This window comes from Lutjanus erythropterus, chromosome 16, assembly GCF_056507025.1.
Source record: "Lutjanus erythropterus isolate fLutEry1 chromosome 16, fLutEry1.hap2, whole genome shotgun sequence".
Taxonomy (NCBI): domain Eukaryota; kingdom Metazoa; phylum Chordata; class Actinopteri; order Lutjaniformes; family Lutjanidae; genus Lutjanus; species Lutjanus erythropterus.
The window spans coordinates 25,662,824-25,689,950 of NC_139332.1; the positions used below are offsets into that span (position 1 = coordinate 25,662,824).

Sequence of the window (27,127 nt, forward strand, 5' to 3'; positions counted from 1 at the left end):
ATAAATCAAGCCAATACTAGTAGGCAAAGATAATACGAATGTGTTTTTTTTAATGGAGGTCATATGAATGAGACTCTGTTTTCCTTGAAGTGCGGCCAGCACCGTGACATTCAGTAATGCCAAACCATTTGTGTCTCAGCCTTCTTTCTTTATTTGCTCCGTCAGTGTGGTCGACTTAATCCATGTTTACTTAAGAGCAAAGGTTGAACTCATTGTGAAGGGCCAGACGTTTTAAGGAAGTACATTGTGTTTTTCATGCAGTGGTAGTTAAAAGTGTAAAGCACCCTTTGTTGACCCAAACAAACAAGATTAATTCAGGTAGGTAGATAAGTCTATCATTTATGGAAGAAGAAAAATACAAAGAAAGAGGCAGGTACAGAAAAAAAATCCAAATTGCTTGTGAAGCTGAAGGCAGAACTATTTTATTTTTCCCTGCTTTGTTTCACTACAGTCGTCTGTACTTTGTTTTGACTCTGAACTGCTGGGATATTTGTATTCTGATCCTTTGTTTTGTCTTTGTACTTCACTATTTTCATAATGGTTTGCTCACTGTGGAACTTCAGCTTGAACTTCATTAGCATCCCGAAGCAGATTTAGTTTGCGAGCAAGCATTAATTATAGTTCAATTCAGATACATTTGAACATATTTTGACATGACACAGATCAAACACATCAAAGCTTCTTCACTGAGTATAATGTCCAAAAACATGCACTGTTATAATGGTTTATATTTAATTTATTAAATAACTGTGTGGAAGGCATAGATCTTGCACATACAAATAAATACGATTATACTGATACCTTGTTGTTAACATGAGGGTAAAACTGTTCAGATTGCATTTTTTTTGTCTTAATAACTTGTTTGAAAAAACTAAGAATTATGTAAAGAATGTAGGGCATAAAGATGACCATTTATCACAACATTTGCAACATGAACATTATAGTGTATGGTCAGAACAGACACCAAAAGAGGGAAGTCATAATTTTTCAATGGGACCTCTGTAACGTAGCATTTGTTCTTTATGGTTCTCTCAGGCAATGTGATTGGATATCTGGAAATGAAGGAAAATTAATTGTATGGTTGTATTGTACACTTTTTAAATTTGTTTTCAATCTTTGGTCTTGGGATAATGTATCAAGTATTTTCAAGTAAAAAGGCTCCAATCCAAGTCAGTGCATGAGTCATTGGTGTCAAGGTCCAAGGTCATCAAAATTGTGACGTAAGTCTGACTGTACACCCAAATTACATATCACGTTGACTTTTGCCAGTAACTGATATTACTTGACAGAAAGAATGTGTGTTTTTAGCCACACTAGTAGTGATACCACTAAAGTCAGAGTTTTCATTAGTCTGGTTTTACTTTGGTTTTTGTGGCCAAAAAAAAACTTACAAAGCTGACATTCCCATCAATCCCAGCTATACGTTGTGTAGTGCTAATAGATCTAAAGTAGTGTAAACACAGGTGTTATCAATAATACTAACAAGGCCACATTCCATTTAGTGCAGCAGAGCCATGACAGTGAGAACGTGAACATGCACAATAGCAGCACCCTGATTCTGTTTGACCTGAACTGAAAGGAACCTTGATCAGTATGATTTTTGTTCACTCTGCTATTTCCTGTCAAAGCGGCTGTTGTGAAAAAGCTCTATTAGTAAATTTTTAGCATGCTAACATGCTAAAACATGATGGTCAAATACCATGCTAACAAGCCTGCGTGTTAGTATGCTGATGTTTGCATTTAGCTTGAAGCGCTGCTTTGCCTGATTATAGCCTGACAGAGTCACCAGTGCAGCTTTTGTAGTCTTGTTTGGATGAAAATTGTTAACATAATCTATGTTTTCTCCTTTTACGTTCAGAAGGTGCGTGTTAACAAGGAATTTGGCATGCCTTAAAAGAAGGATCCTTCTTCAGTTTATGATCTTCTAAACTTTCCATGCCTTCATTTTTCTCTTTCGTACTTCATCCATTGTTCATTGTTGCAGCAATGTAGTCAAAGGTTTTGCATTTTTGAATTTATAGGAACATGATTGTCTTTCAGAGCATCAAATGAAATATTTACAAGCACTCTCCTGCTTCTAACTGCCGTCTCTCATTTTTATGACAAAGCAATAAAACACTACTTGATGGAATCAGTAACTCATCATATAAAACGTGTTCCAGAAAAGGAGCCTATAAGATAAGGAAGATTAAGTGGGGGATAACGTAATGTTTAATTATTACTCTTCAGGGATTGATCCTGAGCTCATCCTGCAAACAGAAACAGAGAAAAAAACAGGGTCACAAATTTAATTTGCATGGCTGGTATGGTTTCTGTAGCGTCCAGTAGCACTGATGACAAAGGGCATTAAGTTATCTGAAAGAAACATTAAAATGCCCAATACCAGGAAATATGCAGCACGGTGATAACGGGACTGATAAAGCACCACAAAGGCTTGGCTGTGCTCTCACAGCCACCAGAACAAGCTGTTACAGGTTTGTTTCCCTCTCTGTCTTTGGGGTTGTGTCACAGGAAAGTGTTTAAAGGTCCAGTGTGTGAGATTCAGGGGTATCTATCCACAGAATATGGCAGAAATTGAATATAATATTCATAAATATGTTTTCATTCGCATATAATGACATGAAAATAAGAACGGCTGTGTTTCTGTTACCTTAAAATTACTCCTTCAATCTACCAAGGGCATGTGTCCACCACGTCGCACCACCACGTTTCTACAGTAGAAATCACACAAAATGACCAGAAGATGTTGAAGCACCTACTGCAGTGCCACCACAACTGCCAGATGCAACCAGATGAAATTTGCAAAGTTATGGTAATAACTTAATAGAAGGTATTAAGTGTTTTGTTTTGTTTTTTGGGCAAAGTGCAAGTCACTATACATGTATGATTCCACTGATTAATTTCCGGTGAGACACGCGCTGCCTTCAATCAGAGACTATTACTATCATGATGTCACAGTGAAGCTGACCTTTGACCTTTTGGATATAAAATGCCATCACCTCATCATTTCATCCTCTTACATATTTGTGTGTAATTTTGTCATGTGAATTCTTGAGGTATGTGTTTGGTGAGGTCACCATTACTTTGACTTTTGACCACCGAAATGTCAATGAGTCCAAGTGTACGCTTGTATCGAGTTTTCCCTCAAAAGCATTCCTGAGACATTGCCTTCATGAGAACAACATGAGATCACAGTGACCTTTGACCGCCAAAATCTAATCAGTTCATTCTAGAATCCAAGTGGTCATTTGTGCCAAGTTTGAAGAAATTCCCTCAAGTCGTTCTCGAGATATCACGACCTGAAAACACAATGCCTGTAATCATGGCTGTTCCCAGCTTGGAGCCATAAAAAAGGGTTTTCAGGGTTTGTCAAAAATTCTCAATCACAGAGGTCCTTCAGTTTACAGTCATGAGTATGCACAAAAAATTAGGATGATCAATGCAATAGTATTCAAGGTCACGCACACACACACACGGAAGTGATCACATGATCACCTGGAGAGGTTAATAAATCACGGCAAGTTATGTAAGGTGCCTACTGTTCAATTTTCTGACCACCTGAGGTTCAGAAGAGAGAGAGGGCCATGATGAGGCAAGAAAGGGAAAGAATTTCTTTAGTGGGCCCTTCCTCCTGACTTAAGGAACAACAGAGAGGGCATGTGAACTACGTGTCTTAAGCACATGGAGTCCTGAGAATTGTGTGACTTATCACTTGAAGCCTCTCTGTCACACCCTTCCCTCTGACATCTTTAACCTAATAAAAACAAAACGAGAGGGATTGTCTGTGTACTTTTCCTTTCATTTAAATTTTATGTGAAGATAAAATGATTGAACATGGGAAGCTGGTATATTCTTCTTTCAAAGGTGAAAAAATGCTGAGCTTAAAACTGGAAACACCTCATTTTTTTTTGTAACTATAATATTGAGCGGCAGTTGAAACAAAGCCCCACAGCAAAATGTTGTTATTTCATTCACAGGTGCAGTGAGGCTGTCACATCATTGCCTTGTTTCATAAGACGTGATAAGATGCCAGTTTTGAGTCTTTGTGAAAGCTCAATATCAAAAACTAAACATCACAGGAGCACATTCCTTTCTGATTGCTTCAGTTGTTCCAACAGATCCTTCAGCTGCTAGTCAACAGACGAGGTGAAATCAAACGTGCCTAATTCACCAAATTTTCATCAAAGTAGTGTTTATTGGGGAGGAAAAATGTCAAAGTAAGCAAAACAGAATTTTTGCGTTATCAGGGTAACCCTGGAAGTCCTCGGTAACGAGTTTCTGTGGTCGCATTCCATTTTTAGGTGAATTGCCTTATCAAATCGCATCAGTGTCACCCTTCCTTCCCTCAAATTTATCTGAGCTCGGTCAAAAGTGAGAAGTGGAATATGAAGAGGAAACATTAGTTTCTTTTTTACAAAAGAACAAATGTCAACCCATATCTGTTCACCAAAATAAGCATTACGCATTTCTAGAACATCGAAACATAAAAGGTCAGTACTAATAACTAAATACAGTTTCTACAGAAGTGAATTGCTGCAATGCCAAAAAGAAAAACAAATTAGTATCTTGTTACAATGTGCAAACCTCTTATAACAAGATTTTTTTTATGTTATAACAAGATTTTTCATATTTCATGTTTTCATCATTACTCATCGTTTTAATATAAAATGTTACAACTTGATAACTTTAACATTATTACAATGTTATAACAATGTTTCTTGTTATACCAATATACTATTTATCTGGGTATAATGTGGGTAATAATGTTTTGTTGTTAATGTTTTTCACATTATAACAAGATATTTTCATGTTGTTACAACATACAGACTTACCATTTTATAATAAGAAACTTTTCAGTGTCAATAAACATGATAATTTATCGTTATAACATAAATTTTACAACTCGGTAACTTCTATTGTTATAGCAAGAAACTATGTTGTTATGATGTGAAATGTTTCATGTTATAACAAGATACAACAAGATATTGTCATATAATTACAACATACAAATTTATTAAACTTATTAAACTTAACATAAAGATTTTCACATCATAATAACATATCATTATAACAGCACATTATAACAACAACAACATTATCTCATTATAGTGTTATAACAGCACATTATACGTTATAACATGAAATGTTTCACACTATAACAAAATAAATAGTATACTGTTATAACAAGAAAAGTGTCTTCTTGTTATAACATGACAAAGTGTTGTTAGAATGTGAAAAACATCTAGTTATAACAATGAGTTTTTCATGTTGAAACAAGATACTGATCTGTTTTTATTTTTCATGTATGGCATCAATATGCTGCCATAAATTTCATTTTTCCTTTTGAAATTATTATCTTTAAAGCTAGTATAAGGAACTTTCATATTTTCTTTTGCTGCGTGTCATCCCATTTCTCTCTACCCCCTTTCCTGTCATATCTTCAGCTGTCGCCGTCAGAATAAAGGCAAAAGATAAATAAAATTATCTAAATAAAAATCTCTTCACTCTTATTTTTAACCGGCTGATTCTCTGTAACTTTGCCTGAGAAAATGTCAGCACAGGCTCGTTTCATCTGAGAATCCAACCCAGTGGCAGCCATTAAGAATAACTAACTAGCCAATCGTCTCTGTCATGGTCTCATTAACTTATGTAGATCATGCAGAGGCATCAGTAATAAACTGAAACTGCTTCATAATCATTTAAAAACACTTTGGGGTAGCTTTAAACTGTGATTAATTACAAACTGAAAAGTTTTGTGTGCTCTTTAGTTGAAAAGCTCCATGTTTATTTTCTGAGCAATCTAGTTATGCAGAGATAAAATGTTGTAATATAATATATCCTGTAATATGGCACTACTGTATGATGTGGGAAAATCATTATTTTATCATGGTGCTTTAATCTGAACTGGGAAGTAGTTGGCATGTGGTCAAAACAAAGTGTAACTCCAGCTTTAGAAAATATATTCAGTACAATCTATTAGTGACAAAACGCAGTATGAGTCTCTCCTCATGCCATAATTCTAATTTACATGTCAGACACATTTCTTTTGTCTACTCTCTCTTAGCATCTGCAGGTCAAGTTGGAAATGCTCCAGAGTTCAGCGCACTGACTGTTTTATCTGCTCAGCCCTCTCTCACGACTAACAGTTATCAGCATCAGCGTTAAGGACAGCTGGCAGGTATAAAAGGACAGACAGAAAGGTGGGGACAGCCATAAGGAAACAGCCAAAGACCACGATGGAGAAGACAGGGATGCTGGTCCTCTGTGCGTGTTTGACCTTCATGTCGCTGCTGGGCTGCACTGAGGTAAGGGGACACTTTTGGATTCCCGGTGTTGGGGGACAAGTTTGTGTCCACATTCAGAGCGCTGTGATGGACCAGTTGAGCCTCCCTGATCGGTGGACACTGGTTGGACAGATGATTGATTTGGAACTTGACCTCAAAGCACTGATGGTTTTTGTTTATCTGGTTTAAGTGTAGTTGCAGTCAAATTAGTTAGAAATAAATGAAACATTTAAATGCATCTCAAAGTCTATGCAAATGCAAGTAAATTAACAAAAAAAGATTTTCTTTTCTTTTTTTGGTAAAACAAGACAAATACATTTTTCTGTTTGGATTTCATTTTCTACTAAGAACAAAAGATCTTTGTTGCAAAATCACAGTAGCTATTGTCTTTGTTGGTACATTTTTTTATTTTTAGTATTTTTTAAAACTATGATATTCAATATTCTGTCACCTCTCAGTTGGTTACACAACGTAACCATACATGTAACTACATTATGCATAATATAATTACATATACATTGTATTTATTAAAACTCTAAGCCTGAAAAACATTGGTTACAAGGGATGTAACAATACCAAAAAATCAAGGTATGATAATACCACAATTTGAAAAGAAAAATCCACGTTATGATATTTATTGCAATATTAAAAAGTGAAGAAAAATGATGACATGAAAAACTGTCCTTTATTAAATGACACATCTAATGTGTACAGCATTTTTTTTGTTTGAACTTAAAGTGCTTCTGCTTTCCTTCTTTAATAAAAAATAAATAAAATGAAAGTAGTGGCTATGGTCTAATGTGGAAAAAAATGGCTTGAATTGTCTTTGGCAGTGAATGCTGAATTGTGCATGTACAATTACAAAACAAAAACAAAACAGCAGCCAGTAGCAGCAATTTTATGAAATAAAATAAAATAATTTGCCATTTAATATCATGTTATATCATCACTGTCCTGAAATACTGAGACTTCTTTATTGTGAAATTGCAATATGCAATCTATTATCCTACATTGATCACAAAATGTAACTACACTATATGTACAAATGATGTAGTTACATAACTTTATTTTTTTAAAGCATGTCAAATTGTAATGATTTAATTAACATTTTATACAATTTCCTGTGAAAGCTGAGTATCACCAGACTTGTAAGGTTAATTTCATCTGTTCCACATCTGAGTAATTATGAGCAGGAAAGTTATTAACATCTCCTCCACTGCTATAACTCTGTGAAACTGAATATATTAGACCTACTTTCTCTGCCCTTACAAATCTTTTCTTTTGCTGGATGGAGCCAAGAGGATGTAGTGCTCCTATTTCCAGATATACTCCTTGATATGACCTATCAGACGGGGAAAAAAAAGCGTGGGTTTGAACTACAGTGGAGATGAAATGCAACAAAGAGACATGCAGATTTAGTGTAGGATACTGTACGTACTGCAGGCCTCTACCAACCACAACAATATGCAAAGTGCGATTGATGTCTTCATGCCTCATGTACTCAGATGGAACAGCCGATGGTTGACCTTTGCATGGTGTGGCTACAAATGATTTGTCACTACAGAGACACACTGTACTGCAGCTTTATCCGTGGCATCAACTGACGGCAACAGGCAGGAAGTAAAACCAGTATAAAATGGTGTTGACTGAAGGAGAGAACAGAGAATCTAGACTGGTGCTATGGACAACTACAGTTTTTAAACCATTTATATCGTTACATTTTTGTTCCTTTAGGGGTTGTTTTTCCCAATTTGCATGTTTTATCACTTCTTGTGGTATGTGTCCACACAGATGGTTGTGGTTTTGTTTGTCCAGGTTTAAACTGGTCAAGGTCTGGGATCTCTGCTGCTACCCCAATACAGTCAGCTCATTGGCCTAAAAAGTACATTTAGAAAATCCAGCAGCATGTATTTTACATGGTTTTACATTTACTCTCTCCTCAAGAGTGAAATTTAAATGTCCATGTCAATCTCATGTCCACGCATCTATGTACTCAGCGAGAATCAGGGCGTGGCAGCAACGTGACAAAAAAAAAACCAAACACACAAAGCAATGCTATCAGTCAAATTCAACTTTCCTGTGTGTTTTGTGTCTTTTGTGGCAAATTAATTATGCTCAAAGTACAAACTGAGTGTCTGTAAGCCAGAGGTGCTGGATTATACACAATATTATCTTGTGAATTTTTAAAATTATATCAATATTTCTTTTTTTTAAAATATGTCACTTATCGTTATACTGGTATACAGCAACATCCCTAGTCCAAAGTTGAAAAAGCACCTACCGACATCTTTAAAGGTCAGTAATTATCATACTCAATTTGTGGTTTAGGGGAAGTTATTAGCTGGAACTATCTCTTGGCAATCAACAGCGTGAGATGGCGTGATTTGGTGTCATTGTTGGCTGGATGGCACTCAAATAAAGTGACTATTGTTCTCTTTTGCAGGGAACAAATACAACAACGCAGCAAAGCACTAGCAACACCACTGAATCGACTTCTACCAGCCAGCCTACATCAGTAAGCACAGCAGCATCATCCAGCCCCGCCACCACCACGCAGACCAGAACCACTGTAACCACAACAGCATCAACTGCCTCCTCCACTTCAACTCGGTCCACGGTTACCACCGCCAAACCGCAGCCGAGCACAGTGTCCTCTACAACCGCTAAAAGCTCTGGGACCAATCCAACAACACCACCCAAGACCACGCTTCCCAAACCCGAGGGCACTGCGCACAGCACTCCCAAAACGTCAGCCACGACAGCAAAAGGAAGCTCTGCCGCTGTGTTTGGGCCCTGCAGTCAGCTGCTGGTGCCTGTGGTCTCTGTCCTCGTCTACGCTGCTTTGGACTGAAAGTGGAAAACAACGGAAAATATCGTGTTTTACCTTTCATCAACAGAAATATTTGATTTTTCTCTTAATGTGACTGTCACACATGTATCATATTAACTCTATGAAGTGCTTTCTTTGCCCTGAGCTGTTACCACACAGTCTTAATAAGTGATGTATAATGTGTGAAAACATTTTAATCATAAAGAGGCACCGTAAAAGCAGGATATGATGTTACTGAGTATATATTATAAATACAAATTACTTTAAAATGACTGTATTACTTGGATTACTTAAAAATCAAATAATGAAAAATAGTATTCATACTAAAACTGATGCAGACACAAAAATGTTCTTTTTCCTCTTAAACATCCCAAAACATTTTCAGCAAAAAAAATAAAAAAAAAACATTTTTGCACTTGGAACATGCAACATTTTTTTTCTCCCACCACATCTGGCACAAAGTGGAGCTTTGGTTATCACAAAAAACTTTATCATTTTAAAATTGCCATGTTTAAAGACACAATCATAAATGTAATCAAGTAATCCTTGTTAATGTTACTACATGGAAAAAAAAAAAAAAGTTGAGAAAACTCAAAATGTCAAAGTTTATCCAAAACTTTTTGTGTAAACTTGAAGTGAATAGCGGTAAATACTTTAACATTTTCAGTTGCGACATTCTAACAAAGATTCAAGTTTATCTAAACAAGTAAATTGTCTCAACAAACGATTAAAGGTCGGTAAAACTTTGTCTAGTTTATTTATTTTAGTTTGATTTTTTTTTCAAATGGAGTTTGGACTGATTATAGTTACCTGTTTTTTGTAATCCTATCATGTTTTTCCGATTACATGTAATCCATTACCACCCCACCCTGCAATTCTGTATGTTTCTGAATGTTCTAAAACATCATTTTAAAAGGAAGGTATATGGTGGACTGACAGCTGCCACCACGTTTGCATTTTGGCTTTGATATTAAAACGATATTCAGTTTTATTCAAACAACATCAAATTCAAATCCAGGCTGTTTGTTTTGAACCTTCAGTGTTTTGCTTTGACTCTTTCCGTGACAGCACAGCATTTCAGTTTATTTACATGTAATCATTGCAAACTGATGGATTCAACAGTATGTGAAATAAAATGAGTGTGTTTTAAGCTGTGGACTGAGTAATGTAAAGTTGTCTATGAGGTAAAGACTCACCAAGACCAAATCATAGTGGCTTTCAACCAGTTACACTGCAAAAAAAACAGTGTTTTGCACCAGAAAATTTCATGTGACATTAAAAAAAAACAATATTTTCTATCAAAATAACTGCACCACACTAAACAGGGTAAATCTTTAAATAAGTTAAAACAGGCAGAACTTCCCAACATTTCTGAAATTTAAGGTAAATTATTCAGTGTGTGGTTTAAATCCAGCTACAGCTGCATGTTTGTGGGTTAACTGTGCTCTCATTGTTAAAACAAGTCAGTTTATTTCTGATTTAACTCAGTTATCCTCACAGCCACATTAGGAGGGAGCCATGTCACTCATTTAAATGTGGAATTCTGCTTTGTAAAGCACGTTATTCAACAAGGTGGAGATGTTTAAGGTAGGACGTATCTTGGTGGTGAGCTTGCAGTTTGCCCTCCCTGGCGTCCACATCTTCAAAAACACACTACAAAAGTTCTCTCATAGATGCCCTTATGGTAGATAAAACATGATAAATGCCCTCTAGAGTGGCCGAATGTCCAGGACATCATGATAAATTACCCTCTAAGGGAGAAGATGTGGTAAAGCTTCTTCTAGAGTCCCCTTCCAGCAGACAAAGTGCATTACTTATGACTTAACAACAAACAGCATATAACTGGTGCCCACCACTGTTTTCAGTTCATTATACACTAATAAAAATATACTTATGAATACGATACTCGATTTCTTCCATATTCTGCCAATAAATCCCTGTAGATCTTACACACAGGACAAGTATCAACCAGGGAGTTCCTTCCTAAATTGAACAGATAGTCACAACCAGAAAAGGGTAAAAATAGCTGCAGCTAAGGGGTTGGAGGCACTTTGCTGAACAAAGACAGTAGAGACGAGGTATCTCTTACATCTATATCTGGATTGAGTTCAACTGGTTCAGTGTGAGGTTTTGCATTTGTGGTCCATAGCTGGGGTGGAGACTGAGGCCGGGCTTCCTGAATGGAAACAGGTATCAGGTGAAAAAATCTGAGTGCCTTATAAAAAGGTCGGCGTCTGGAAACACACATTTTTACAAAACCGAGACTATCGGCCGGGATACACGAGGGTGTGACCTGGCAAGACATTAAAAAAAGAAAAGAAAATTGACTAGTGGATAAAAAAAAAAACAGAGAGATTTTTTTTTATCAAGGCATCTCCTGCTGTCTGTTTATCTTCAAGAGGAAGTCATCTCTCATCCAGCATGAAGAACTTTGTCCTGGGGCTGTTTTCTCTGGCTCTGCTGGGATTTGTCAGCGCTGAGGTAAAGATCTTCTTTGTAGATAAAGAGGAGGATGTAGACTACAATTTGAAAATCTAAAAGATAAATATTTAATCAGATTTTATAGACTCTATTTTAAAGACTCTATTTTTATTTAGACAAGAAATGTGACCCAATTTCTACTGAAAAAAGCTTTTTTACTCATAGAGATAAAGGTGCTAACTAGAACAGAATATCCTTATATGGTGTCATGGTTCCACCCAGAATCCTTACTGTGGGTTCTATACAGAACTTTTCCACCTTCTGAGGATGCTAACAAGAACCCACCTAGGGGTTCTTCCAATATTGTTTTATCTAGAACACATTCAGGGGGTCCTATTGAGAATTTTTTTATATTCCATGGGTTTTATCTAGAACATATTCAGGGTGTTCTACCACAAACCTTTTTATAATCAAAGGTTTTTATCTAGAATCCACTCAGATGGTTCAACTGAGAACTGTTTTTTTATATTTCAAGGGTTTTTATCTAGAACACATTCGGGTGGTTCTGCCAAGAACTCTTTTATATTATGGAACAAAAAACTCTTGACAAACCCTTGAAAAAAAGAGTTCTTCAATGAATCTCAAAAAAGGGGTCTTAAAAAGCAAATGGCTCTGGGTAGAACCCTTTTGGAACCCTTATTTCTAAGTAATATCATGAATAAATTGATTCCAATTCATTATAGTGACATGTCAGTATTCTTTAAATATCCTGTCCTTATATTTTTCATTAATAATGCATTTTTGTTATTCAAATAAACGTAGATATTACATCATAAATCTGTTTGTCTCTTATTCTTCTTGTTCTGCTTCAGAAACCAGATCAAAATCCCTCGTGGCGAAATACCACATCGATGGGAAACAATGACACTTCCAGCTCGAATGGGTCATCAAACAACACCACTAACAATAACAGCTCCACAGGAACCATTTCCACCAGCACTCAGACCACCGTGACCACCGACCCCACGGTGATGGTGGGCACGGGTGGTGGGACTGCCGCGACCACCATGACAACAAAGAGTGGACAGAGCCACATCTTCACCTCTGTCAGTCTGCTGTTTGGATCATTTGCTCTTCATGCACTTTGGCAATGAGCGCCCTCTGGAGGCTCAGAGCTGCACTGAGTCTTAAACAGTCTGAGCTCATTTTAGAATATTTGCTTCACTTTCTGCTGTCTGTGTTAAACAAACTTGAGGTTTATCAGATCATGAAATGATCAGCGAGGCACAGTGGCAGAGCCAGCTTATTAAATAACTTCCAGACTTTGACAGATGTTGTGATGATATGTGAAGGATAAAGCAGATGTCTATGAATCATAATGAATTGAGGCATGTTTGTTTGCATTTTACAAGATTGCTGCTGCTTGATCTGTATTTCACTAGTGTTTTTGGGGTGTTTTGAATCAAACTCAAACTTTTGTGTTTTGAAATAAACCAAACTGCCTACCTGTAATCTTTCTGTGGCTAAAACATCTGTCTCTTTACTGCTCACTAATGTAAACCATGATGAACTGTCTCTCCCTCTTCATCTCCTCAGTGTGTGTCGATGTTCAGATTGCTGTCTGCTGTTCTCTAAAACATCCTGACTGATGTAAACTGAATGAAACTGATGTAAATGATCCTGCTTCCTTAATAAAAAACATAAATATGACACATTGTTCACTCGTTATATAGACTGACCTGAAAAAGAGATGAGGATTCTTCCCCTAAGAACAATATTTCTTTAAAGGAATAAACTATTATTAACAATAATAATATGAAAGAAATAAGAAGATGCCCATAAACAGCAACCTTTTCCTAAAATAACGCTGGTTCTGTGGTGTTGAAATTTTAAATCTGAGGCCTGCAGTGTACCATGAAGCTGAAGTTTTCAAGAATTCCTTGAGGAAATTTCTTCAGACGTGGTACAAATGACCACCTGGACTCAAGGATAAACTGTTTAGATGTTGGTCGCCAAAGGTCAAAAGTCAAGGTTCATGAATAACTCACTACACTCACTCCATTTTTGGACATAACTCTAGAGTTAATTTGCCAATTATGACAAACTGTGACCTCATAAAGTTCAGCTCTCTAAAAATAGTCTCTAAGTGAAGACAACATGTTTCTCACTGGAAATGAATTCTCACTGGAATGACAACTTCCATTTTGCCAAAAAAATACACTTAAGGCCTTTTATTAAATTCCTTTAAAGTTACAAGTCAGTATAGTGGTAAGTTACATATTAAATTCCTTCAAAATCCTCACGTCATACATTACATGAGTCTGAGACATGGATGTGAAAAGCAACTTGATGACATACGACTGTGAGGCAGTAATTTTATTTTTTGACTGCTCTGTTTCGTACGACCATTGACAGTCGGCCTCTCACTCTTCTTCACCAGCCACTAGGGGCCACAAGTGATCAACAGCTGCTTCAGTTTGAAACGTTATTTCAACTATGTGGGGGTCATGTATCGTCGTGCATCTGGCAGCTGTGGTGGCACTGCAGTAGGTGCTTCACCAGACCTACACTGCTAACTGCACTCCTCTAGTTTGGAGTAGGATTTTTGCCAGTGATACGTTTCTTTGTGAAATTCAGAAATATGGTTTTCAGACAGATGGCTGTGGGGTATTTGGGGTAGCGATATACAAACCAGAGGCATTATTTTGCTTCTCAGTGGTTCACGACTTTTCCCTGAAGGAAGCTGTCTTTACCTTCCCAGGCAGCTGGATTTACGAGATCACAAGATCATGTGAGAATCTATCCTGTCAGGCTTCAAGTCATCTGTTTGTATCCACACCAAAAGTGATGCAGCCAATCAGTGTTCCAGGAGGGACTACCGGAAGCTACGGGAGTGGTTTTAGGTGTGACGAAAGCGAGAATCGACCATGGAAGTTGCCAGCTGGTTTTACAGTATGCAAATAAACAGAACAAGTGGGCCAAGTGTGATGTTTTATTGCCACTGTTTGTCACGTCAGGTGCAAACCAACATGCCATAAAACTTCTGATTAGAGTCTAGAGTCTGTTTAGAGTTTGTCTCTAAACATGTAAACTTAAGGACTGCTCTAAGAATAGAATAACCTTTATTCTATGACGAGCCGTCACATGAGGATATGATATTATAACCTATTTGTTCATCGATTTGTCAATTATCAACCAGCAGGAACAGGTCAAGGTGAAACATTTTCTCTTAATGATTAATCTTATAAAAAAATGTTGTGTTTACTGGCCAGACACAGGGAAGTATGTGTAGAATATATAAGCCAAGTGTAAACATCATGATGAGGAAGTATGATATTTACTGTTAACCCATAAAATAATTCATGTATGATTTCTGTACCCTGGGGGCACGATTTCTGAAGGGGGGGGCAGGGGTCGCTACGGTTCACTGGCCACCCCTACTTTTATTTATTGATTTTTTTTACAAGGTTAATTTAATTTATTAGTCACATTTATTCATTTTTATAATTATTTTACAACACGGTGTAATGAGATGTTAATTGTTGTTTCCTTCATGCTTCACACAAAAACAACAACAACAACAACAAAAAAACATTTCCAAAGAACTATATAGAGCAAATGGGTAAGTAAACACTAGCAAATAAAAGATAAATAAAAGTCTCACAGTCTGAGGGTTGCGGTAGAATGGAGGTACACATTTTTTTCAGTACTTAAAAAATAAAGTATGAAAACTTTATATTTCTATGTGTTGGGATTGGTTGAACTGTTTATCTTTTAAATAAAAAAAAATGTAAGAAACTGTTATGTTAGTAATTAAAGAAGATATGAGAAAGGCTCAACTGATGCCACACCAACATTTGCTTGTGTACATATGGATCAAGTAGTTAAGGTTATGCCAACATTCAAAATGTATTCATCATTTTAATCAAATTTCAAAATGTCAGCAAAAAAAAAAAAAAAAACACTGGCCATGATGTGGATTCTATTTCTAAATTTATTTCTATTTATGTTTTTTGTGTTTGTTATATGTTATGGTATTTTGTTTTGTTTTGTTTTTTAAATGGCAATTTTATATGCTATTGTTGAAAAATAATGAATTACATTTTCACAACTTTGATTATTCCATTTTACACTTAATTGTGTATTACTGAGTATTTCACTGGTGTACAAATGTTTGTGCATATTTAAAAAAAGGAGAAATGTTAAAGTTATACTCTAGATGGGCAGTGTATATTGGGAGATACAGTTTGTTAAATTGGAAAATAAAAGTCACATTCTGAAAAAAATTCACCAAATGTTAAAAAAAATAACAATTAATTAATGCTCCAAAATATTTTGCTTATATCTGTTTTTCTGGTTTAAAGATTTAAAGTTGCAAGGTGTTTTAAAATACAAATTATAATGGATAATAATTATGTAAAGTCATATTTATAAGTATGAATTAAGTTTGGTTTCAAAGATGAACTGTTACTGAGGGGTTTGCTTTAAGAGATAAATATATGATTCATATTTCCTCATTTCTTAACTGACCAGAGTAACTTCAAAAATGTTTACATCATAACTTATTAACTATTTTAGTAAAAGGAACCAAGAGTCAGCATGAATAGCGGACAGTGGAGACAACTTCCTGTATCCAGGGCCAAGTTATACTGCACGTCATAAATTCACACCTGCCCCTCCTGAAACGTGATATTTTTGTATAAAAGCAAGAACAAAAAGTTGCCACTCAGTTTTCCAGAGGACAGTGGAATTAGACCACGCTACAGTGGGCGAACATAATACATCAACCTGCATTCTGCTCAACGGGAAATTTTCAGCAACATTTCTGGTGCATCTCTTCCTCCACTTCACTCTCCACCATGAAGATACTGGCTCTGGGATTTTGCATGCTGGCTCTGCTGGCATTAGGAAAGGTACTCATTAACTTTTTACATTGCTCTTCATCAATAATGATAATACATTTGCTACTATTAGTATTCCTGTAGAGACTTTTTTTTTTTTTTTTGCAAAGTCAGTGTGGTTGAGTCATCCTGCTCATTCCATTGTCCTGAAAAGGTCAAAGTTATCATGTAATTTAATAGATTTTGTACATTCATCAAATGTTTTCATTTTATTCAGATATTATGGTGTTGGACTGCTGTAACTGTCATAGATGCTTATTTCAGCTGTCAGAAAAACACCTGTTTGGATAATTTCTTACGTTGCTTGAGTTATTTGTTATTTGTTACAGTATGATTTTGAGTTATAAGTGTATTTACACATTTTTATACACACATACATATATACTGCATACATATATAATTTACCCCTCATGATGCAAGCTGGTAATGTAATGCTTGTAATGTTTTTTTGTTTATAAAATAGACCTAGTAAACATAATTTGAGGAAAAGTGTGTATAGGGGATATTTTGGGGTGTGTTACCTTAAACAAACACTGTACTATAATGGTAAGGAATAAAAAAAAAAATTGTTTAATAATTGTAATTTATACTATTAGTAATTGAAAAACTTTGAACTATGAAATGAACTCTGGTAAGCTTGTTTTTGTGGATGTTACCCTCAGGCAAAAATGATTATGTTACCTAGAGGCAACACCGTACCATAGAAGGTTATGTATTTTCTGGTTAATGTTCTTTTATATGTGCTATTTAATCAGTCAATTAATCAATGATCTTCTGGGGAACTTTGTTTTAATTCCTTTTAACTGTTAAAGTCATGCAGTACATAATCATGTTCAAAGACTCACCAGGGTCTTTAATGTCTTTAAGAGGCAGTCCGTGAGTTTTGGCATCCCCTCAATGTACTTACATTGTTTAAATAAGTAGGAATGAATAATCATTTTCGTCCGTGGGTCCAGAGAAAACAAATAAATAGACAGGAAGATAAAATAACCTGTTAACCTACGGAGAAGTAAATAGTAAATAAGTAAATGAATAAGTAAATAAAAGTAAGTATATATATATAAATAATATAAAAGAGCAACACAGGTTGTTACATTTTCAATCAATCAGTCAGGAGAGAAAATAGATAAATTGCTCAATAAAAAAAAAAAAGTTAAGTTATTGGGGACCATTTAGTTAAAAATGCATCAGTTTTTAAATGTAGCCTTGCAGTTATGTTTCGAATGTAATAAAAATCCTGAACTCTCTCCTTCCATTGTGTCACTGAGGGGAGCTGCAGCCAGGAGACTGTGATCATCTCCTTAGCAATTAAAAGTAGGGCTGTCAGTAATAATATCTGGTTGTTATTTACTATATCTGCTAGTAATATTCCTAATATAAAGTAAGATGATTTTAAGGACAGTGCTCTGTCTAAACATTTCTTAATTTCTTTATGGATATTCTGCCAATAGAATATTTATGAAACTAAACAGACACTGCAGGAAGCCCCAGTTTATGAAACAGTACTTATTTGTGATAATGTTTTATAATTTGACTACAATTACAGGACAAAACGATACTTTAGTGGAGGGCAAGTAAAAAACAAATAGTCTCTAATGCAATGACTTGTGTGAATCACGTCCATGGATGGGTGGTAACTATGGAAACAGGAGTATTGTTAGCATAGCTTTTATTTCTAATGCTGATTTAAATGATGGCCCATTCTGTTTTCACACAGGCTCAAGAAAGCACTGCTGCTGCCGTCACCAGACCTGAAGTACAAACCACAACGGCTGCTGTGTCCATGCCTCCGATCATCGCTACAACAGCCACCCCAACCACCACTACAACAACGGCCCCCATTGCAACTGCCAGGCCGACGACCTCTACAACCGTCGCCCCAACGGCCACTACAACCGTCGCCCCAGCTGTTTCTACCACCACGTCTATGCCAGTGGCTGCAACCACCGCTGCAGCCACGTCCATAGTTGTCGACCCGTCCACCACTACCGCTAACGCCCCTATGCCAATGACTTCAACCCCATCCCCAACTACTGCCACAGCTGTCACCTCAAAGGGCACCACAACCATGTCTCCAGCCACCACCGCAACCGTGGCCCCAACTGTGACTGGGAGTCCGACGGAAACCCCTATCACCTCCGAAACAGCAACGGCGATAACCGCCCAAACCACCACCACACCAAGCGGTTGCTCAGAAGTCAAAGCATCTCTGCTGTTCTCTGTTGTGCCACTGTTGCTCTACAGGCTCTGCGCCTGAGAGGAACATGGCAAAACTCATCTAAAGGACTGAAAGACTGTTGTCAATGTTTCTGAGTGTAAATGAAGGTTGAGTTAAACTGAACGAAGATGCACTCTGAAGAGGGGACTTAAGGATTAAGTTAAATCCTTTCTCCAATCAACACTATGACAGCCACCCCAACTACTCCTGCAACCTTTGCCCCAATAACCACTACGACCATGACCTCAGCCACCCTTACAGCCGTCACCCCAACTGTTTCTACTACCACGCCACCACATTATGTCTGCACTGTTTTCACCGCTACAACCGTCGACCCTACAAGTGCTTTGATCATCCCTATGCCAGTGACTTCAACCATCTAATCCAATCAGTGCATTGATTTCTCATGTAAAATGTAAACTTTCCACTTAAAGTTTCTGTGATTTTTGTGAATACATGTATCCTTATCCAAAGAGCACTTTAAACCAACTGAATTTCAGTCCACTGAACACTCCTGCACAAACCTTTTCGATTGTGTGTGTGTGTTGGAGCTGACTCAGAGTTCCCTGTTCCAATGTTTTAAAAATCTAAAGCCTGTCTGAGCTTCATGTTAGTGACGGGTAAGACTGAAATATATATTTTTGAGCTGTTATTCTGTATATGTGCACACTATATACTGAGATACTGACCTTTAATCAAATATTATAAAATTAACAAAAAAGACAAACAATATTTTAATAAAGTTTATTATTTAAAAAGGAAAGGTTGCCATTGTTGTTTATAAGTGTTTGGAGAAATACTAAAAGTAGATATCCGTATATTTACATAAACAGATACATATGGGTGAAAAGGAAGCACTGAGGCAGAAATTAAAAGTAATAAAACTAAAACTGCACTCATAAGATATCCAACATAACTTCCTTTTAGTTGCATGGATTTGCGTCAGCCATTAAAATTCAAATTATCCGTTATGACATACCATAAAAAACAATTCCATAAAATATGAAAAACAGCAGTAGGACACAAAGTTTAGTTTTGCAGCACTATAGACTGATTCAGGAGGAAAAAAAAGAACCATGTAAATGAATAAAACATGTAGCTTCTCAAAATGTGCGATCTCTGTTCAGTCTTCTGATCGACAGATGGCCAGCAGAGCCTGTAGATGGTCTCCTTTGAACTGTTTCTGTTGGAAAAAGCAGAAATTCATGTGTAAATATAACTATACTTTTCACTGAAAAGAATAAAAGAGTGCTTTGCATTTTGAAAAGAATGATTTGCTTCTGTTTAATTTGGGGGAAAAAAGCAATAACAACACATTGTCATGTCAATACACTTATGCATCAAGCACAGCAGGGGGTTGTATTTAACACAGTATTATGTGGCTCACCTGTAGAGCAGTGTAGAGAGAAGTGCCTGTTAATTTCAGGTAGGCAGCTCGAATACACAGCAGATCTTCCTCACAGTGAGACACCATAATGCCCTGCAGTATCGGTGTCTGAAAGAGTGAAATATTTTTTATGTGAACTGTTTCAGACACTATAAGATTCCCTACATCTATAAAATATCCACGTTTGACTTCAACAGCATTATTAGGCCACTGCAAACAAAAAGTTTTGCAAGCTTTTACTTCACACTAGAAGAAGTTGAACTAGAGCAAAGCTACCCTTAGGGGAAATACTTGGAATAAGTAGTTCAAACTACTTTATAAAAAAAAAAAGGATACTTGACAATGTACATGTGATACGAAATAGGAAATGTAATACAAAAAAGGTCACATGCCAGCAAAAAAAATGCCACTCATTTTCATTTCTCAAGTTCATTGCAAAAAGGTCACACAGGTCATATGGAATAAAATAAAACAAAACAAAGTAAAATACCCCAGTAATCGTGGTAAAGTGCAAAGAATGTCAGCTTTGGTTTTGTGTATAAATGTCCACCTGCCCTGCAGATGCTACAGTCCAAGCAGGATTAACTGCTAAAATAGCCTTTAACAACTTCTCTGGACATCAGCAAAAATCAGTACAACTAATTGACAACTTTAGGTTTACAAATTAAGATTCCAAACATTTTGCACATGCACTATACAAAGGTTATGTGTATGGGGATGGCTAACTATGCATGTCTTGTCATTTTTATGGCTGAGACTAGAAAAAACATCATTAACAAGATATTTTTAACCAGGAACCCCTTCCCTAAGTTATAGATAAGTGACATATTAGACATAAAACATTAGACATATTAAAACTTGTGTTAAATTTGTGTTATGAGCACAACAGCTGCAGTAATACATAGAAAAATCTAGTCTTTATAATAATAATCATCATGATGAGGATGAAAAGATCTTACCTTTACTGTCGTTAGTCTTTTGGCGAGATAGGCAGCAGGGTTTTCAATGCACTGTACTGTCACGACACAGAAATGTCAAGAAATATCAGCGACTAATCAACACGGGCATGCTAATCTCTCACACAGTTATCTCCAACAGTATTTACCTAAAACTTTCAAACCAAGTTGGAGGTCTCCTTTAAATTTTTTCTCCACAATCTCATCCACCATCTGTCCGCTCTGCAGCTCCAGCTCCATCAGCACTGTCACAAGGTCAGGGAGTGAACATACTGGAAACTGTGACGACTTTCTAACACACAGAGGCAAATATGCAAGACAAAACCTATTACATCCTTACCTTTGTTAAGGTGGTCTGAGTCTCTAGATGTCAGTATGTCGATCCACGGTCCTGCATCAACTTTTTTCCCATTTAGTGACGCAGACAGAGACTAGAAGAATAAAAACAATAAAACACAATCAGTGATGGGTTTTCACAGACATGCCTGGCTTACAACCACTATGCTCTGCAAGGGCCTGCAAGTTTACTATATCATTTAAAGAACCATAAATTCACGGAAAATGATTAATTACTTCTTCTATGGTGCAGAAGTTTAGTGGTATTCCTTTATTAGAATTATAGATGACAGACTTTCTTGTGCCAGAACTTCCGCTTATTCTCAGTTTTGTTTTGTTTTTTATTAATATTTTCTGCAAATGAGAAGGTAATAAAAGTAATAAAATTTGAAATTGTTCATTCCTGGTGATTTCAAAGTTAAAGGGATAGTTCACATTTCTTGAAGTCCATATAATCTACGGATGAAGAGAGTTGTTTCTCCCTGTCATCTCCTTCACAGACTCTGGATTTTACAATAACAAGTGACACTGAGTCCTCCACTGTGAGATGGACAGCTGTTTATAACTGTCAGTTGTCTGTCAATGTGAAGTTAAGCCTGTTATCCTGAAAACAAAAGCCCACTGCTCTGAAAATTCACACTCATTCACACACACGCCTGCCAGACTCCACTGACAAACTGCTCAGTATAAACATCTTCTCCTTCTAAAACATTATTCATTATTTCTTAGAATTCATAAACAGACGTCAACTCTTTTGGCAAAAACTTGGCATTAATTTGAACTTTTTGAACATTATCATGACATGAGCAAACAATATCAGAAGTTATGGCTCGGGACAGAAATCTGGAAAAAAAAAAAAACGGAGCTGAAACGATGCTGTCAGAGAAGCTTATCATGTTTCCTTAATCACTGATTACTTATCACAGTCATGTTATGATTTATTACAGCAAATATATTACAGATTTGTCCTTTAAAGCATATCAGTTGCATTGTAAATTAAATTGTTGGATTAAATACAGAGAATGCATTTGACTGTATAATTGTACTGTATTGTATGATCAGAATAAAGTTGACCTTCACCTTTATACTTATGTACTGTGTAATATTTCTTATAGCTATTTCTAATATAAAGCCACTCCTTATACCCACCAACACCACAACATTTGTGAATAAAAGTACGATGGAAAATAATACCTCAACGTCTCTTCGAACACCACTGGCAACATTTTCTTTCTGTTGAGAGAGAAGAGTGAGAAAACAATTTAACTGCAATTTCAGGGTATAAATAATGTAAGGATTCTTCTCGGAAATCCCATTTTTACATCCCCGCTGTGATGTTGCCTCTCTTTTAGTAATGAAAGGTGGAGGATCAATGCCCACTATTGTAGCTCTACTGACTGCTGTTAACAATGTGAAGGCCAATTACTTTACTTGGGAGGTTATGTTTGATGGTAAAGGAAATAAATACTCCATTTACATTTAGCAAAGCCAAAACAAGCTTAGCAAAGTCTCCGCTGGTTTCTCCTTTCAGTTCCTTGTCCAAGTCCTTCTTATACACTGAAAAGGGAGACATACATTATGACACATATCAGGACACAATTGGGGTTTCAACGTTTACGATAATCAATCAAAACTTTTCGGGGAAAGACGAGGAGAGCTCTGTGACTTACACTGTTGGTATGCGTTACTGATTTCGTTAAGCTGCTTTCCAGATCGCGTGCACAGGATCTCCAGCAGGGTTTCCTCATCTGTGCCTAAACCCTGCACACACACAAGCATGCACATGCTGTATATACCAGGATATGGCAGACAGGCGAGGCAAAACCCCTGCCTCCAAACAAGAGATCAATGCATACACACATACATGTCTACAGACACACAAGCAGCCAACTCACAGCCATGGCCTGCTGCAGGCGATGAGCTTCGTACTCCAGAGGAGGCATCAGCAGGTCCAGCAGCAGAGCCTCCAGTTCTCCTGCCAGAGCTTTCTTCACGCCAGTCGCCAGGTCCTGGTACACAGTCACAACAAACAAACAACAAATCATTATGTCACATATTTTACATCACATCGTCTCTGGTCTTCTCTGTTAACATAAAGGGCAAAAGACTCTGGTCTAATTTACTGTGGGATGTTTGACAAGAAAAACCTTGCTAAAATATGTTATATTGTACAGTGTAAAGTAATTGGTTCAAACACAGCTGTAGATAAACATTCATACCCATAAAGACTACCTGATTTGATAGAATACTGGAAAAAATAAAATTAAATAACACTAATTTAAAGCTACTAAGATTTCACATTTTATTGATTTTGGAGGCCCCTGTGGACAATTTCAAGGCAAACAGGTGGAAATTTCTTAGAAATCACGCACAAATTACACCCAAAATATGTGATAATTAGCAAGTTGAAATTCCACTATTTCTGAATAAGTGAATGGTAATCACCATCTACTTGTGAGAAAATAACTCTTGTGAATAATCAGATACTTACCATGCAATCTGGGGGTAATTTCTAAGAAATATGTTACTTGGTAATTACCACATATTTACCACAAAATTATGAGACCTGGAAAATGAAACGTTACCAAAATCTCCTCCTGCTTCTTTTTAACTTTTCTTTTTAATGTATGACTCACTGAAACTTAGGTTGGGAAAATGTAAACACTGGCTGGTTTCATCTGATTCCAATGAGAATCTGACTCATTTGCAGACAGTAAGAATAATGATATAGAAATAGGGCAGGTCATATAGAGGCATCAGTATTAAACTGAGCGTTTCATAATTCTTATATGGTCACTTATGCAGCATCAGTGAATCAACTCAAAAAAGCAAGTTAAAAAATGTAAATGTTGCTGCTCTGCAAAACATAACTGAAACTCGACTGTTGAAAGTCAGGGGGTCAGCACAAGATGAATTCTGTTTCAGTTCTCTGGACTTTCCCTTTAAGATACAGATGCTGCAGCCTGTACTGCAAATGAAAAGGGATTCCTGACTGTCTGACCACAGAGTGACAGTGTGAAAGTATGTGTCACTCATCAACAACTGCCATGTTTTTCACTGATTTCAAAATATACCCATAAAACCCATAAAAATGAACCGCTGCCGAGAAATGGTAAAAAATGTTCCCTTGCAGTTTAATATATAACACAACAGCATCATATTGCTGTAATTCTTATTTTAGCTTACACTGCCTACACTCCCTCTGTAAATAAGGGTGTGTTCAACCTCTTCAAGACCAGTTTACATGATGTTTGATCAGCAAACACTTGGAAGTTACAGATGAGCAAACAGACATACAGTTTTATCATTGCAACATGACATTCTGTCGTATTGCATAACATGGATTATTTTAGAGTTGGGGAGCCACTGTGGCTCTCAAACTGTCATTTTGAATATCATATTTTAGTTTCTAAATGCTTCTTTGGAGCCTTTTCCTTCTTGTGAATGGTTAAATTCAATAGGATGTGCTGTTGTAAACATACTGAGGGCAGCTGAGTCTTTACCTTTTGTGTTATTTCTTCAAACGTCTTGGCGATCACTTGTCTCTGAGCGTTGTTCCGATTGGTTAGGATCCTCACCAGAGTCCCTGCGTCTGAGCCAGATGCACAATGTTTGGATTTCAATTATGATACAACACTGAGTATTTAATGATGGGGTGTGGAATGATGAGAGGCAAAATGAAAGAAGGATTGTGTTAACAGCTTTGTGCAACATCGCTGGTCAATAGCACCACTGTGACTTTCCAAACCAGTTTTAATCTACAGTACCTTTCTTCTCCAGCGCTGCCTGGATCTCCATGGCGTCCCTGTCGGGGTGGAAGTTGGAGAAGGGTCGCACCGTTCCAAGGGTACCCCAACTCATCTCCTGTTTGATAAACAGTGAGAGTGAGAGAGAGAGAAACCAAAAATTTAGATGGACCAGAGAGCCTCATATGTTGTGGTCCTGTCCACAACAGCAAAGATTCTGGTCCTCAGGGTTAAAAAATACTGGAAAGACAGAAAGAAGATTAGTATAAATTCTGACATTGGACATACATCCGGTCTGTTTCTATCAACAATCTGATAACTGACTGACACAGGACAGGAGGAATGTGTGACAAGAGACGAAAGAAGATGATAATGGATTTCTGTCCCCTGAAGGTGTTGGCAGAAGACGAGGAGAGATACAAGTCAGTTTTCATCATGTTTGAATTTAAAGAATGTCAAATATTCTGTACTTCTTGTGTGACACATGAGGGGGATGGTTAGAAAATTAGTAGGCTGGAAAGGAAGTTTGAGAGCATGCTGAGCTTGTACTTCAAGAGGAAACACTGTAGGCTGTACAGCAAAGTCTCAAACGTCATATTGAGCACATTTCAGCATTCCAGCATGCCTGGAGTAACTACGATAGCGTTAAAAGGTATGCAGGTAATCAGACAACATGTAAGACAGCAGATTATGTTATCTACAAATGTGGCGTCTTTGTAAACAGAGTCATAACGCAGTAAGAGAGGGAAGACAGAACAGAAAAAGTCTACTTACATAAGATTTGAAGTACTCAGGGTCCATGGCTTTGTTTTAACTGTAACAACAGATAAGAGATGAATGGTCCATACACATGCAGAAACAAACAGTAAATGACATTACAAAAAATAGCTGCCTTTTTGAGATGGATTGAACAAAATAATTCTCTGCTGAGAAATCATGAGTAGGCTAACTAGGCTAACCAACTAGCCTGCAATGTGATGGGTTTTCTGTCTTTCTTTTTTATTTTAGCCAGCTAGCAAACTATAACTTTTTAACTCTTCAGCTAGCTATCAAACAATGTACCATTTCATTAACTTTTGGGCCAGCCAGCCTTTTTTGCTTTTAGCAAGCTACAGAACAGTGTAGCCTTTTTAAAAGTTACACTTAGCTAGCAAACAATGCAATGTGTCATTAGGGAATACAAAGCAGAAAACAGCCAAGTAAGCATTTTTATACTGATTAAACTCTATTTAACTTGAATTGAGCTTGCATAAACTTGGATTTACTGAACTGAAACTCTGATTAGAATTAATCTTAGGTTAAATTCATCTTTTTGGTGCAACCCAGTTGAGGAGCTTACTATAAAAGACTAAGACACCCAACATGCCAAAACAAACACCCAACAGAATAAGACAACCACAACATTTTCTACCAAAACCTAAAAAAAAAGCTTATTTTTCTTACCTGTAACAGAAAGCTGTGGCAGCTGTAAGAAGGTGTGGAGGTAGTGTGTGTGTGTGTTTTTTTTCTTGCAACCACCTCTAATCAGGTTTTTATCTCAGTCCCACCCTTACTATTGCCACACCTGCCACAGTTCACCCACCTGACTGTCAATCAGACAGCTGACCAATCGGTGCTCAGTGTCTTCACCGCTTTGTCAACACTATTGGTCTGTTGAATTGCTATGACAACCCACTTGTAAAATACTGACATTCCTTGCATAGGAAGAATCCAGACAGGCAGGTTTGTTTACAGCTGAACTTTCTTGTGACCTGACCGTAGGACTGGGATTTTGTGGCTTATTTGGCCAAAAATTAATAATCGTTGAGGATTTTTTGGTTGTGTCAGGTTACCTATTGTATCCCCTTCACTGAGGAATGTAGTAGTTTAGCCTTTCAAGTTAACATTGTTGTCGTTAAACAGTTTTTCACCAAGGTGGAGCAGACATCTGATAAATAAACCCACCAGGCAACATGCAAGTCATATCTATATGTGAGTCTGGTTTCAGGGTAAAACAGATCTTCCTGAGGCCGGTGCGCTCATGTATAACCTGATGGTCTTTTAGCTCC

At 36.9% G+C, this 27,127-nt stretch overlaps 3 protein-coding genes across 3 annotated transcripts; 2 read left to right on the top strand and 1 right to left on the bottom strand.

Moving 5' to 3' along the window:
- Nucleotides 1–6,053: 6,053 nt before the first annotated feature.
- LOC146313173 (uncharacterized) lies at nucleotides 6,054–9,711 on the top strand. The gene is made up of 2 exons (XM_084739382.1): nucleotides 6,054–6,305; nucleotides 8,728–9,711. The coding sequence occupies exons 1-2, from the start codon at nucleotides 6,237–6,239 to the stop codon at nucleotides 9,133–9,135; spliced, it is 477 nt and encodes a 158-aa protein (XP_084595508.1). The 5' UTR covers nucleotides 6,054–6,236; the 3' UTR covers nucleotides 9,136–9,711.
- Nucleotides 9,712–16,254: 6,543 nt separating this feature from the next.
- LOC146313174 (uncharacterized) lies at nucleotides 16,255–19,359 on the top strand. The gene is made up of 2 exons (XM_084739723.1): nucleotides 16,255–16,448; nucleotides 18,154–19,359. Exons 1-2 carry the CDS (start codon nucleotides 16,395–16,397, stop codon nucleotides 18,691–18,693), a joined length of 594 nt encoding a protein of 197 aa, XP_084595849.1. The 5' UTR covers nucleotides 16,255–16,394; the 3' UTR covers nucleotides 18,694–19,359.
- Nucleotides 19,360–19,382: 23 nt separating this feature from the next.
- Nucleotides 19,383–26,637, bottom strand: anxa14 (annexin A14). The gene is made up of 13 exons (XM_084739725.1): nucleotides 26,523–26,637; nucleotides 25,854–25,893; nucleotides 25,101–25,197; nucleotides 24,837–24,925; nucleotides 23,229–23,342; nucleotides 23,004–23,094; nucleotides 22,811–22,890; nucleotides 22,528–22,566; nucleotides 21,338–21,428; nucleotides 21,147–21,242; nucleotides 21,001–21,056; nucleotides 20,042–20,149; nucleotides 19,383–19,837 (listed from the first exon to the last, which is right to left on the bottom strand). Exons 2-13 carry the CDS (start codon nucleotides 25,878–25,880, stop codon nucleotides 19,778–19,780), a joined length of 948 nt encoding a protein of 315 aa, XP_084595851.1. The 5' UTR covers nucleotides 25,881–25,893; nucleotides 26,523–26,637; the 3' UTR covers nucleotides 19,383–19,777.
- Nucleotides 26,638–27,127: the final 490 nt, after the last annotated feature.